Source organism: Pseudopodoces humilis, chromosome 3 (genome assembly GCF_049639895.1).
Source record: "Pseudopodoces humilis isolate 2021_Gansu_Grassland_sample_001 chromosome 3, ASM4963989v1, whole genome shotgun sequence".
Classification (NCBI taxonomy): Eukaryota; Metazoa; Chordata; class Aves; order Passeriformes; family Paridae; genus Pseudopodoces; species Pseudopodoces humilis.
In genome coordinates, this window is record NC_142202.1 from 80,235,882 (window position 1) to 80,250,600 (window position 14,719).

At 41.0% G+C, this 14,719-nt stretch overlaps 1 protein-coding gene across 1 annotated transcript in view; it reads left to right on the forward strand.

Annotated features, from left to right (window-relative positions):
- The first annotated feature begins 14,236 nt into the window (after positions 1 to 14,236).
- ME1 (malic enzyme 1) overlaps positions 14,237 to 14,719 on the forward strand; it is a 153,821-nt gene continuing 153,338 nt past the window's right edge. The window contains exon 1 of the mRNA XM_005518170.3: positions 14,237 to 14,472. Coding sequence (XP_005518227.2) covers positions 14,368 to 14,472 — 105 coding nt within the window. The 5' untranslated portion in view covers positions 14,237 to 14,367. The remainder of the gene's footprint in view (positions 14,473 to 14,719) is intronic.

Genomic DNA, 14,719 nt, shown 5'->3' on the forward strand with positions numbered 1-14,719 from the left:
GAGCATGTTATACCTTAATAACTTCAATGTTTTTTGAGTGGTTTTGCTTTTCATTATAGCTCTTCTTGCCTGGCTGACTTTTCTCATGCAACCACTTTACAGACTGAAGAAACATATTTTCATGACATTCTCTACAACGATGTATTTGCTGACAAATGAAACAGCCAGTAATTGCAAGATTCCTCATGTCCACAGGCAGGGTCTCTGGCAGAAGGTTAAGTTCTTTTCAGAGTCAACTACAAAGCTCTTTTATCTACCTAGAATGGGTCTTTTTAATCCTTGTTTTTAATATACACTGAGAACAAATTTGCAGGTTTCCACTGATACCTCAGGGACAAGTATATAGTGCCACTACCAAGTGAAGTTATTGCTAACATTCTACCCCTCCAGCCTTTCTTCTTTCTTCAGCATCACTTCTACATGCTGGTATATAGCTCTGAGTGCATCATACAGAGTGAAAATAATTGCTTCTGTTAGCAAAAGTACACTGGAAAATAGTTAATTTTAGTTAGATTGAGCTGCTGATCTGCTTTACCATGTTGCCTCCACAAACAACTATAGATACAGAAGTGGGTAACTTGAGATGGCACCACTGCCACATTTAAAATTTAGTCTCCTTTTTCACACTAAAATGTAGTGCATATATGAGTGCCAGCTAGATGATCCAAATTTTTTTCTCTTCCTAAAGAACATATGCCTGGTATGTTTGACACAGTATTCTACTCTCAGTTCACAGACAAAATTATTGTGTAAGTCCTCAGACAAAGTTGCACTGCCTTCCTGCCTTCCAAATGTTCGGTTTTAATTGGTACACTAGCAATCACATACATGAATCAATTATTTCACTGTTTTGCTGTGCAGTCCATATGCATCTAAATGCTTAATTCACAGAATCACAAAATATGCTGATGTGGAAGAGAGCCACAAGAATAATGTAGGATTTATTAAGTATATTTTTGACATACTGGCCAAATTCCCAGTTCAATATTGCTTGATGAAAAAATAACAAAGTTAGAATGTGTTAGATTATTTTTTGGTATTAATTTATTTTTGCTATTAATTTAGCTTTCACACAGAAATATACAGCTTATCATAACCTTAACATCATTATAGAGCAAAGCAGATAGAATATTGTAAGTTGAGCTGATTTTAAAGTCCTCCAGTCTAGGTTAATAGTCTCTCTTCTGCTAGACAAACAAAACAGAAAGACAAGCTTATTTCCTTTGTTTAGGACCCATCCTCTGGAAGGAGAAAACGATGAGCAATGCTTCTTGGAACAAAGCTGTATCCTGCGAAGTGTTATAGTGTTATGCACTGATCTTAGTCCAGCAGCTCAGTATCTAAAGACTTGGAATGAGGGCCAGGGTGCTCAGCATCTATAGGAGGGAGTTCATAGTGAAGCAGCCTCCGCAGGAGACAGGATCACTACTCTTCTGAAATAAGCAGGGTGTTACAACATGTGGTTCAGTTACCAGTGAAAAAAGAAGCTAAATATAAAGGCAGATTTAAAGTCTTCACTTCATGCAGAGTCTTTTAATATATCTTGAATTAAAGCTACGGTATCCAGAAATTTGGATTGCAATTTGAGAGAAAGTATTTTGAGATAGCAAACATATTTTTAGAGACTATAGAATAGGCTCATCATGCTACAAATTCATATGAATGCCATCTCCAGGTGTAAGGGAGAAGATTCAGGAGCTAAAACTATGAGATATGCTGTACCTTAACCCAAAATTAAATAATAGACCTACTAAGGAGCTTGGGGTGAGAAGGGAAAGGGGACTGAGAGCTACTGCAAGGCTGGCAAGAGCTGCAGAGCATTCAGTCTTATTAAGACAACTGCTAACAACCTTGGGACATAAAAAAATAATACATACCATTCCAAAGCTATTGATGTTTTCATACAGTCTCTCACCAGAAATAAGTAAGAAAGAAGAAATGTGAGATTTACAGCTGTAGCATGGAGTCCACAGGCAAGAGAAAAGATATATACTTCATATATAATGTTTTTCTTTTGTAAAACGTGACATAGCTTCTTAAAAATACATTACAGTAGAATCCATGAAAAATATGTGGTCAAGGGAAAAAAATCAGAAACTGAAGGCATGGCTGAGATAGAACTTGCATTTCTTTTGAACATAAGTATTATATTCTAGGATGAATTCTCTCAGGGCTGCTTGATTCACAAAACCCTTTAGAAATACTTGCTGGAACACAAAAAGTGCTTCCCAGCTATTAAAGAAAGTGGGTCACTGGTTTCTGCATTCAGATATATTCAAATAATGTGTCTTTTTAAACTTTAAACATGTCTTGTTGTATACAGCCATCAGTAATGAACATGCATGCATTTTAGTGCATATGAAAATAGTGGCTGAGGCACCAAATGTTTGATATACTGCACATGCACTATTCATTAATTCTCCCTGACAGTTTATAGGCAGGGCTTTCAGGTTATCTAAATATAAACTTGCACATAGCTTCAGAGCTTGGAGGGTTTACACCCTTTTTAAGGGTTGCAGGCAACCTTTCTTCTCCATGAATTCCCATTAGGCCTCTATAGTGCACTTGCCAAAAGGCTGAAGCTCAGCAGGTGTGGTCTTTCTGTAAATATTTCCCAGTGGAAGTTTAATGTGAATGTCTCACACATATAAAAATATAATATGCAGAGAAATGTTTGCTGGATAAGGACCTCAGATTTAAAACCCAGAGGGGAAAGGACTATGTCTTTACATATACACTAGCTATGTGCATTTGAAAGCTGTTAAATAATTTAAAGGCACAGTTCTAGAAAAGCCATAGTCTTATTCTGGAAACCAAAGGAGATTGAGGGTTCTCAACACTCAGCATAATGTTTCGCAAAATGAAAGTAAAAAAGCGCAACTACATGTTTCCAGGTAGGTGGCATGAAGATTACTCACTTGGCCTTTACAAAATAGTTTGTAGATTAAATGTTGTGCAAATGCTACATGTAATTGAACATACTCTCAGTGCACCTTTGGCACTGTCATGCTTGTTAGGACACAGTGATTACAGTGGTGCTCTTCTGAGAGTGAGATTATATTTCTCACAGATTCTGTTCCTGACCCAACTAGGTTTGTGACCTTATTGCTAAAACTGAACATACCAACATCTGGTCTGAAAGAAACCATGTTATGCTATTTGAATTATCTTTTAAAGAGAAGTTAAAATGGGTATCTTGTAATCTAAGGAAGTTTCCCTCCCCCTTTCATCTGAACAATCTGTTCAAGGGCCTGAGTCTGGACTCACTGCACATCCCACGTAGCTAATTCTTAGAACAAACAATTCCTTTGGGGTCTACAACACTCACTGGATTCTGACTCAGTTGGAATAAATAATTTCTAGCAGGAAAGAAATCAAATTAGCTCAGTTTTGAGGCACACATGATCAGAGAAGTAAAATCAAATATGTAGTATAATTTCATTCAAGGAAACTGACTATAGTCAGTTACAAGAATAACAGAAAGATGCTGCTTATTCAGTTACCTACTTTATGGAAGCACTGTGTGGACCGTTAGCTCCTGCCTTCTGCAAATCTCCTTTCCAGTCCAACTGTATTTCACCAGTTAAGTGCTGTATTTACATGACACAGTGGAAAAAAATTGGGGACTCTTGCACTGGAGGCAAGTAATTTTTTTTTTTAATTATAGTAACAAAAGGGGAAAAAAGTCCACCACCTTTAGGTGGGTGTTTAATGTGGCAAGATCTATCACCTTATGATGGAGAAGTACTATTTCATATGATAAAGAATACTGACATTTCTCTTTAACATATGCTAATAGTACCACATATTTCCACTTTTTTTTTCCTCATGTCCAAATTCGCCACCTGTAGTCAGCATTACCAAGTATAAATGGATACTAAATCTTATGCCAATGGCACCTCTGCCACACTGAGATTTCTGGGAACATAGCCTGCATTCATCGTGGCACAATGACTGGACTTGCTTTGGGACAGGCTTGCATTGTTAGAAGACTCTTGCCCCTCCTCATCCTCCATGCAGATGTATTTGAAGGTATTTTTCAAAACCCTTAGTGTTTGGTTTTCTGTTTGCTGTTTTCAGTTGCTGCTAGAGCATCATCTCTAGAGCTGCTGTGATTTATTCCTGCTGATAAATTCATGGTGGAATAAGCACCTAGTGAGGCTGCAGCATACAGGGCTTGAATATGACAAGCACTTCAGGGACAGCCACAATTAATTCATAACTGCCTATCTGCAGACCAGTGCTCCAAACACATGGAATTAGCACAGTACAGTAAGATCACCATTATACTTTTAAATGACAAGTTGATTCATACATCTCAGCAGCTGAGTAGTGCAGTAGTGAACTGTAGTGTGTGCACATTGTATCCATTTCATGCAGGCCTGGTTAGTGTTGGCCAAACAAGCATTAAAACTGCTGGGGCAACGGAGGTTCTTTGGTTTGGCCACAGATTACAGGTACCAGAAGTAAACCAAGCTCTGATTTTCAGAGAATGGGGAGCTCACAAGAGTAATACTTGTACTGTTAGTTCAGTTACCACAAATAATGTCACCTGCAGCGTTTTTTCACTGTCAGGGCAAGTTCATAAAAGAACTTTTCCATACAGAAAAGATAGATGATACCAGGATTTTGAGAAAGTCTTGTCTTTTCTGACTCATGAAACTTGTCTTCTTTGCCAAATAGAGCTTGGCAAAAGAAAGTCTGACTGTATGCTTACAGCTGCAGGGAGGGAGGCAGAGTGAGATGAAGTTTCAAAAGTCCTTTCAATAGCAAATGAGTAACGAAATGGCAGATTATACTCAATCCAAATATTAAACATACACAATGGATTACTTTAATTTACTAAGCACCACTTAGGAAAGAGGCCTCTGAGTCATTGTAGCTGTTGTACTTCCCCCAGCAGTGCTTCCTTTTGAGGCATGTCACAGCACAGACTGCATGGGTTGTACAGAGGTAGGATTTGCTGAAAATCAGTAACATTCTCTTTTTAATGGAGATTTAGAGGCTTTGGGTAAAGCCATAAGGGAAACTTACAGTGTGAGCATTCATTAGAAGAGTTGTGAGGACTGTACAAGCAGTAATGGTAGGATAGAGCAGGTAGTGGTATGTTTATTGACATATTTATTTGTTGTACATAAAGACTTAAGCATATTTTGAGTAATGTTTTTCTTCAAGAAGTCTCTTCTTACAAGTATGAATCAATAAAACAGCACACAAACTTAAGCAAGAAGACACCTGATTATTTGCCAGGTAAGATATCTAATGCTGTGCAATAATGTTTTTATCGGTCTACTTCTAAAATTTTTTATTTACTCATATTTCTTCCTACGACTTTTTTAGTGCCCAAATTTGTTTATTTTTTGGATAAACTTTCCTCAAATAAATAAACCGTGCCCTTCAACTGTCCCTTGTAGTCAATTATATTAACTAGGACAGCTATTCTTTGGACATTTCATAAGACACTGAAACTCTCATCTGAACTAGGCCACCAACTAATTGCTATGCACAGGCAACAACACCACATTATTTCTGAAACTCTGTCATTCTTGCCCTGTAACTGCAAGTCCACAGTAATGGTGAATTATCTTGTACATGACCACTTGAAATCAGAAAATCTGCTGTTTAAACTAAGTCTATTTGTTTAGCACAACAGAAAATAACATTGGACATTTTGACAAATTAAGGTCAGAAGAAGTAATCTTAGCTTTGTAAAAGGACATAATGCTATTTGGAAAATATTGTCAAACTTCAAAATGACCAGGTTAGTTAATTTTCAAATTATTGTCTTAGAAATACAGCATCCTTTTGGGGTTTTGGTATGGGAAGTTATTGTTATTTCTGTAAAAAACTTTATTAGATGCTTGTTAGCTTCATATTAAGAATTTATGGTATGCAGAACCACTGTATTAAAGATATAGTCTTTAGACCTCTGTGGGCCTCTGTAGAGCTGTATAGGAAGACTCCTTGGATGACAAGGTGAACAGATCTATCAGTGGAGAAGTTCATGGGATATTGATTGCTACTACCTGAGTAACCATGAAGCAAGAATCATCTTAAAAGTGGTAGAAGGGAAACACTCTTCTTTATGCTCTAGTGGAGCATGAACTATGAGCCCTTACTTGAGTGTTCTCTTTTAGGTGTTAAGGTTGGTAAAATGATAACAGTGGGATGGAGTGCACCCTCAACAGGTTTGCCAATGGCACAAAACTGGTATTGTTGACATGCTGGTGGGAAGGGATGTCACTCAGAGAGACCTGGACAATCTTGACAGCTAGGCCTATGTGAACCTCCTGAAATTCAACAAGGCCAAGTGCAAGGTCCTGCACCTGAGCCAGGAAAATCCCAAGTACAAATACAGGCTGGGTGGAGAAAGGATTGAGAGCAGTCCTGGGAAGAAAGGCTTGGGGGTTTGGTCAACAAGAAGCTCAGCATGAGATGTATTTGCAGACCAGACAGGCAACCACATTCTGGGCTTTGCACTATGAAGACAGGCTGAGAGAGCTGGAATTGTTCAGCCTGGAGAAGAGAAGGCTCCGGGAAGACCTTATAGCAGCCTTCTAGTACCTAAAGGGGACCTACAAGGAAGATGGAGAGGGACTTTTGACAAGGTCACATAGTAATGGGACAAGGGGTAATGGCTTTAGACTGAACTCTTTCAGGTTTAGATTAGATATCAGGAAGAAGTTATTCACTATGAAGGTGGTGAGGCACTGGAACAGGTTGTCCAGAGAAGCTTTGGTTGTCCCATCCTTGGAAGATGTTCAAGGCCAGGTTGGATGGGGCTTTGAGCAAGCTGTTCTAGGGGGAGGTGTCCCTGTCCATTGCAGAGGGTTGAAACTAGCTGGTCTTTAAGGTCCCTTCCAGTCCAGGCCATTCCATGATACTTCTTTTGCCCTTGTGTTTTGTACTCATGCTATAGGCCTTTTACAAGTAATTGTAAACCAAGCATCATTGCCATTGATGCCCATGATTCCTTTACCTAGTCTTTCAGCCTCCTGTTAAAGCAGTGTGGCAATTCTCTACCTCAAAAAGTTCTCCCTCATCCTTCTTCCCTGATGATTCTACTGATTTTAACTTCTAATTGGTCTTGTCTAAATGATTTGTACATAAAAAACCTAAGCACAGCTGGAATCTCATGCACCAAACCTCACGTGCTTTGGCAAGTGAACTGCATGTAAAGGACCCCACACAGTTCCCTTTGCATGAGGAAGGGTTTCTGATGAACTAGGACTTGTGCTTGAGCTTCTGCCAACATTTTTGTCAGAAGGTTTGTTTTTAACATTGCTAATGATTTGGAAAACAAAACAGAGTTTGTAGAACAATCTCCAAAATATTTATGGTAATTAGCATGTGGAAAAGAAAAAGCCCTTCATGGGCTCCTGTGTATAGGAGACAAAGTAGTTAAAAGAGGAAAATTTCTGAGCACGCTTTGTCTGTTGCTAAACTGTTAAAATTCCTATGCCAGACATAACCATGGAAGCAAACAATGGAAGTGCACTTGCTAATACTATTCCCAAATTATCCTAAAGGTGCTGAAGTTGTTTGAAATTTTGTCTGTAACTGGCAGAGCTGAAAGAATTCCCCCTCTTTTTATAAACAATGTAGGAAGGAGTCTCGCAGATTTTCCACTCTTATTGCTGGAACATAGATCTGATACAGCAATTTAAGTAAAAGTGCTTCTAAATCCTATTATTCCTAGCAAGACAGTGAACTCCCATCATAAAGTCATAGTAATTTAATTCTGGTATTCAAAAATCTTCAGTTCTGGATTCCGTGTTAGTGCAACTTAAATGAAGCCAAGAAAAATTTTTTTCTGAGACAGTTAACCAAACAGTCTAAAAATTTTTGATTTTCCTAATCTGAAACATTCTTCCACAAAATACCTTTAGAATATTTGAGATGGAAATAAATATGCACATCTAAATTTCTAAAACTATGTGCAATGTTGATGAAAAGATAACACTATCAAGATTTCCTATCCTTCAGATAAGCAGGCTTTGGAATCTAGAAATATTTTACATTCCTCATCCCCAGCCAATTTAGGAAATTAATTTTAACAGGATATTTCAAGGAAGATTTGCTTGACTTTGAATAGTGAGAAGGAATGTGTTTTCACGCCTTTATGCAGGTCATTTAAGTCACTCCAGAGTGTATGTATATTCAAAAGTACTGGCATTTTAAATCACTTTTGGAATCTATTACTCCTCACATTAGTTTTGTTCTTGTGAGATTAAAAGACAACCATGAATAGTTGGGCCTCTACAATTTTGGTTTTTTTTTTTTGGTGGTTTTTTTGTTTGTTTGTTTGTTTGTTTGTTTGTTTTTGGTTTGGTTTGGTTTTAGTTTGTTTTTTGTTTTTTGAGTTTTTTTACAAACACTGGAAAACGGTTGGATGCTTATTTTGAGCATTATTTAATCTTCTTGAAACATAAATACAGCCAGAGTATCTTCTGAGAACATGCTGCACTGTGGAATGCACATTTTATTTGCCTTGTGCTAGATTTACTATAATAACAAGGACATGGTCTACCAGTTAAAACGTTAATGCTGGCATGTGGGAAAATTAAAGTCTCATTCTACTCCAGGCCTACTGTGAAGCATAAGTGAGTGGCTATGTAGACATGCAGCTATTTCTGTCTCTTCCTAATTTACATCTGACTTGAGAAGTGATGGAAATTTCTAATGGTACCATGTGTATGTGGACACGCTCTCACAGGGCTTCAACATCTCCAACAACATGTACTGGGTCAGGTACAGCTTTTTTCTAGTGACAACTGGACAATGGAATGTTGACTAACAGAAATTTTAACAGGCATTCTTACTGTTTTATTGATTTTTATATATATTGTGTATGTGTTATTCTGAAATAATTTTAGTATTTCTATGAATCCAGCAATGGATTCCAAAACTGTGGAATCTAAGTATACTTACCACTAGTTATTGAAGTTCAACAGTTTAACTAAATCTAATGCATGTAAATCTAATGCACATAAACCCTTAGCAGAAAGAGAGAAAGCATGAGAGGTATGAAGTAAGTTCAGAGTAAAAATCCCACTGGTCAAACAGATATAAGCCTTAATAGAAGGAGAGTCAGAAACTGAAGAGCAAGATCAAAGAAAGCTGGTGAATTCATGAGGAAGAACAGCCTTTTGTGGCTCTAATGAAATTCCTGTAAAATGCCTGCATGTTCAGAGAATTTGTCACTCTCAGCAGTGTAATACCTGCAGATTCACATAACAGTCCACATTGGAAAGGATGTCTGAAGTTCATCTGGACCAACCTTCTGTTGTCAACAAACTGAACTTCAAAGCTGGATTGTTCACGGCCTTGTCAAGTTTTGAAATGCTCCAGGCTCTTCACCCTCTCTTGGCAGCCTGCTCGAGTGCTCACCACCCTTCTGCTTGAAAATGTTGTGCTTAAGCCTAGCTGGACATTCTCTGGCACCCTGTAGCACCCTGCTTCTGCCACCTCTTAGCACTGCACTCCTCATCTGTGAAAAGAGCCTGGCTCTGCCTTCTCCATACCCATACCCGTCTCCTGGTCAGGGTGCAGTGTGGGCTGGGGCCAGGGTGGTCCACCTTTGGGCCAACAAGGCAGGCAAGGTGCCACCAGCCATGGCTCTTCCTACAATGCCCACTGAAGGAGGAGGGCAAGCTGGGGCAGCTGAGGGCAGGTTGTCCCTGTGTGCTGTGCTGCTGAGGCCGGTCTGAGGCCGAGCTGAGGACATGAAGCAGGGTCAGCCCAGTGAGGGTAACCAGGGTCAGAGACAGCCTTGTGACTGCTGAGTGACACTGTAGTGACGAGGCTCTGGAGGCCAGGCTGACAAGTCAGCCCACAGGTGGTCAGGGTCCAGGACAGTGGGGCCCATGGCCAGGCCCAGCCAGGGCTGTGGTGCTGCTGGGGCAGCGATCGATGACCCTGAGAGCTGATATGGGATATTGAACCATGGCAGGGTGGGCGGGAGCCCTGGGCGTGTGGGAAGGCACAGGCAGGCTGGAAGCGCTCAGAGTGCTGGCACTTGGGCATTTCAAACCTTCTAGCAGATTCTGCTCTTAACTTCAGGAATGTATTGTTTACCTTGAAGTAAATATTTTTCAAAATCCACCTTTGTGTTGTAAAAATCACTTCTAGATAATAAAAAAAATCATTATTAAACAATAACCTCATACTTCTTATACTGCAATTTTTGCTTCTCCTTCAGCCTAAGTAAAAACATATCTCCCAATGATGAAAAATTTAACTTCATTTTCAAATTACATAGCACAAGTCAGGATTGCTACCACTACTGTAATATGTTTATGTTATAGAGACTTTAAAAATGCTTCAATTCTGTTTGTAGATCATGAAACAATCATTTTTAAAACTAACCATGTGTCCCTGCCAAATTTGACTTGGTATTGCCAACCCAATAAAAAAAAAATTACAGCTCAATAAAAATTTGTAACTCAGTAAACAAATGTATAGAAACAAATGTTTCTATGCATACATGAACAGCAAAAGGAGGGTTAAAGGAGCATCTCCATCCTTTATTTAGTCACTCTCCCTTGGAGGCATTTAAAAGTGGTATAGGCAAGCCACTTAGGGCCATGCTTTAGTATTGAACTTGGCAGTGCTGGGTTAACAGTTGGACTCAATGATCTTAGAAGTCTCTTCCAATAAACTCAGCCAGCCTCCATCTCCACACAAAAGGACCCGGGGTTATACCAGATCACAAACCCAGCAGAAGTTAACAGTGTTGCACTATTGCAAAAAAGCAAACATTGTGCTGACAAGTATGGAGGGCAGCGGTATGGTTCAAACATATGAAGTAAAGCTTTCCAGGGCTGATGAGGTCTTGCCTGGAGTACTGTGACCCCACAGTGAGCACCCACCTGTTACCATCAGCTGGTAATAGTTTGACTACAGGTCTCAATGGGGCAAGTCAGACATGACACACAAATACCACCCTGAAAGTAGTTAACTGGATATTTTCATCAGGACATAGGAGTTCCCTTTCTCTTCTTCCAGAGTGGTAGCCCTGAAAGCTAACCCCTCCCTAGTGTCGCAGCAGCATATGCAGCTCCCAAAATCAACAGTGGTTCAAAGAATAGTTTGAGGGAGTCCAAATCCTCTGATCATTCATAGCCTAACACAAGGATGCTTCCCAAATTCCATTCTTAAATATATAAATACAGTGAGTCAATTAAATACAACAAAGACATTTTTTTGCTGTACTTCTCTGTCCTTACTACTGGCTTGCCAAAACAGGTTGTCAAGTTTCTGGCTGAGATAGAGTTAATTTTCTTCCTAATATCTGGTACAGTGCTGCATTTTGGATTTAGCTGGAGAACCACGTCGATGTTTCAGCTGTTGCTCAATAGTGCTCATCCTCAGTCAAGGACTTTTCATTCTCTCATACTCTGCCAAAAAGGACACAAAAGAAGCTGGGAGGGAGCACAGCCAGGACAGCTGACACAGAGGGATATTCCATACCATACATCACGCTCATTAAATCAGGGGATTTAGCCATGAGAGGCCAATTGCTGCTCAGGGATGGGCTGGGGTTGGGTCAGAAGGTGGCGAGCAGTTGTCTTGTGCATCACTTGGTTTTCTTGGGTTTTACTCTTCTTTTTTTTTTGTTACATCACTTTTAATTACTATTATTACATTGTACTTAACTTTGTTTATCAATCTGTTCTTCTTAACCCATATGTTTTACCTTTTTTTGTGCTCTCCTCCCCCCTCACAGGAAGTGACTGAGCAGCTGCATAGTACTTAGTCTCTGGCTGGGATTAAATCACACCACCAATCTTCCTTCTAGTCTTTTTTTTTTTTTTCCTAGTACTGTTTCAAGTGGAGCTTTTCATATATCCTTAGTACATTTGAGGAGATTTGAGAGAGAGAAGAAATACAGAAGGTGGGAAGAAACCCTAAGTACTTATGAAAAATCACGAGGAAGAGTTTTAAAAGTGTTCCATATAGAAATAATATGGGAAAAAAGAATTAAGAGCCTGCCAGAAGGGCAAACACACTGTATTTTCTGTCAGAAATACACCAATAGGGTACAATGCCCACTAATAATCTGAATGTGGGCTAACACAAAAGATCTGTATTGTGCACACAGCCATTGCAAATAATTTGGTCACTTACAAAAGCTTTATTTATAGTCCTATAAATAGGACTATATTATGCAATTATTATGCAATGTAGTCCTCTTTTGGAAGTCCTCTTTGACTGCAGGTGTAACTGCTGAGCATTACTCCTTTGAACCTCTGAATTATTTTTATGGTTTGGATATTTTGGCTAGAAAAGTAAGTCTAAAATTTCTCTTGATCAAAGATACTCTGTAAAGGCCATACAAATGCACAACTGAATTTGAAAGAAGATATAAAGTCTAGAAGAAAAGTAATCACTAACAGCAGACTTGGACAAATCCCTACTGATCTCATTAAATGGTAAAATGTTTGCAGTCTAAAGTGGATGATTTCTACAGGTGACAGGTGACATATGACACCATTTTTTCTTGTTTCTTTGGTCTTGCTTTTGAGCTGAGAAGATCTGTTGCCATTCTTACAACCCATTTATCTTAGAAGATAGTTATGATTTAGTTTTTATTAGTGTTTGAACATAACAAATAAACTGTATTTTTAGGAAGATAGGGAGGAGTAAATTCACATTTAAAACACAGTAGTAACTGGTTTCTGAATTCTGATTACGTAAAAAGAATATGTATATATTCCAATGAACTTGACTTTAATTAGCTGTTTCATTACATACCTTTTATAACTTGGGCAAACTGAGTCAGGACAAGTGCTTACCTCTAAGCAGGTACTCACAATGATTGCAGTGACTTTGCACATAAAACAAAGAAGGATTTTTTTATAAACAGTGTTGCAACATGAAGATAAAAATTACATCAGTACACATTACTCTCAAACAAAATATTGCATTAGGTTATCATTCTGTCAGAATAGTCTCAGTGTACTCACACAGAAAGGAGAAAGGATGTTTCTATGTTGCCTTTCAACTTTATAACTGAGAAAGAGCTGAAATAAAACCCCATATCCCTGATACCTACTAAAGGTAATATTCAGGACTTGGGTGGGGAAGAAGGTACTTAGCTAGCCAGACAATCCAAGGAAAGGTAAATAATTGATCAGAAAGACTCCAGGTTTAAAGGAACTTTTAATTTTAATTTACTGCTTTCCATAATACTGAGATGGTGGAGCAAGGAAGAAATCTATTTACTGAATTTTCTGCTGACTTGCAAGTCAAGTTTCCAGAAATAGAGACTTGGAATGCTTCCAACTTTCCCTTGTTAGTTAACTGCAAATAAACTTTTCAGAGCTACTTAATAGGAAATACAGTAAAGGCCAGATTCTGTGGGAGTTTTTTTTTTTTTTTAATAAAAGATTAGGCAGTAGTATGGATACAAGGCCTACTGATGAAATGTGAAGAGGTAATTTTGAAGAGCTGCAAAATCTGTATCTGTTCATTGTTGCTTGACAACAGAAACCAACCCCTTCTAAATTAATCTTCCAGTCACACATTTGAAACTGTAAATTCTCCAGCAGGACTACAGCATCCATATGGAAATTATTTTTGCTTACATACATGAATTTAGAGAAATAAAGCCACAGTCATACAGCACACGATGGGTTGTACGTAAAGAATTTCAGAACACTGCGAACAAATGCAGAGCTAACGGTACAAACCAGCTGGACACCTGCTCTGCCCCAGTGGTCTCCATCCTGACCAGGCATAACCCCAACCACCAGAGCTGAAGCCAATCTACAGCTAATTACATCAACCATACGCTCCTGACTGTGCGAAGCTATGCAGTCCGTCCCCTTCGGGAAAGATTGGATTACACGGCCATTTAAATAGCAGAAGGAAAGCGAAACTTGAACGTGACTCAAGCGCAGAGGCCCGGCTCCTGCGTGTGTGCTCAGCTGGGCCGCGGGGTCTCGGCCGTTGGGTTCCGGGCTCGGCAGCCGCTGTGCCGAGCGCAGCGTGACGAGGCAGAGCGGCGCCTGCGACCCCGCGGCAGGTGATCCCCGGCCTGCTCTCTTCTCCTGGCGGCCTCTCCGCTGCGCTGGAAGGCGGCGCAGCCTGCGCCCCCGGGCAGGGCAGGGCTGCGGGTCCGCACCCCCGCTGCCCCTCGCACCTGGGCGGCCGCCCGGGTGTGCGCCCAGCCGCCGGTGACTCAGCGGCGCCCCGGTGACCCCCTCCCGTGGCGGCGGCGCCTCGCCGCGGCTCTGCCCCCTCCCTCTCTCCCGGTAGGATCACCCCACCCCGCCGGGCGGTCACCTCGGCAGGAGGAGCCACCGCCACTTTGCCTCCGCTCCCGCAGCGACCTGACGGCAGTCAGCCCCACGGCGCCGCACGATGCAAGCAGGGAAGGGAGACGGGAAGAGGCGGGATGCCGCCCGGCCCCTGCAGCTCACTATGAAGAGGGGCTACGAGGTGCTCCGCGACCCCCACCTCAACAAGGTAGGGGCGGGCAGGGCAGGTGCACCTCCGGGCGAGGAGGGCGGTTGCCCGAGCCCTCGCCGCGGCCCCCGCGGGTGACGGACGGTCCTGCCGGGTGCTGCCTGCGGAGCCCGGGCCGCCTCTCGCCGCCGCCACCTGTCACGGCGCAGCGGCCGCCGGGCCGGGGGCGGCGGGCGTGGGGCAGCCGCACTTCCTGCGGGCCCGGCGCCGCTTCCTCTTCCTTCGGGCGGCGGGGGGCGGCCAGCGA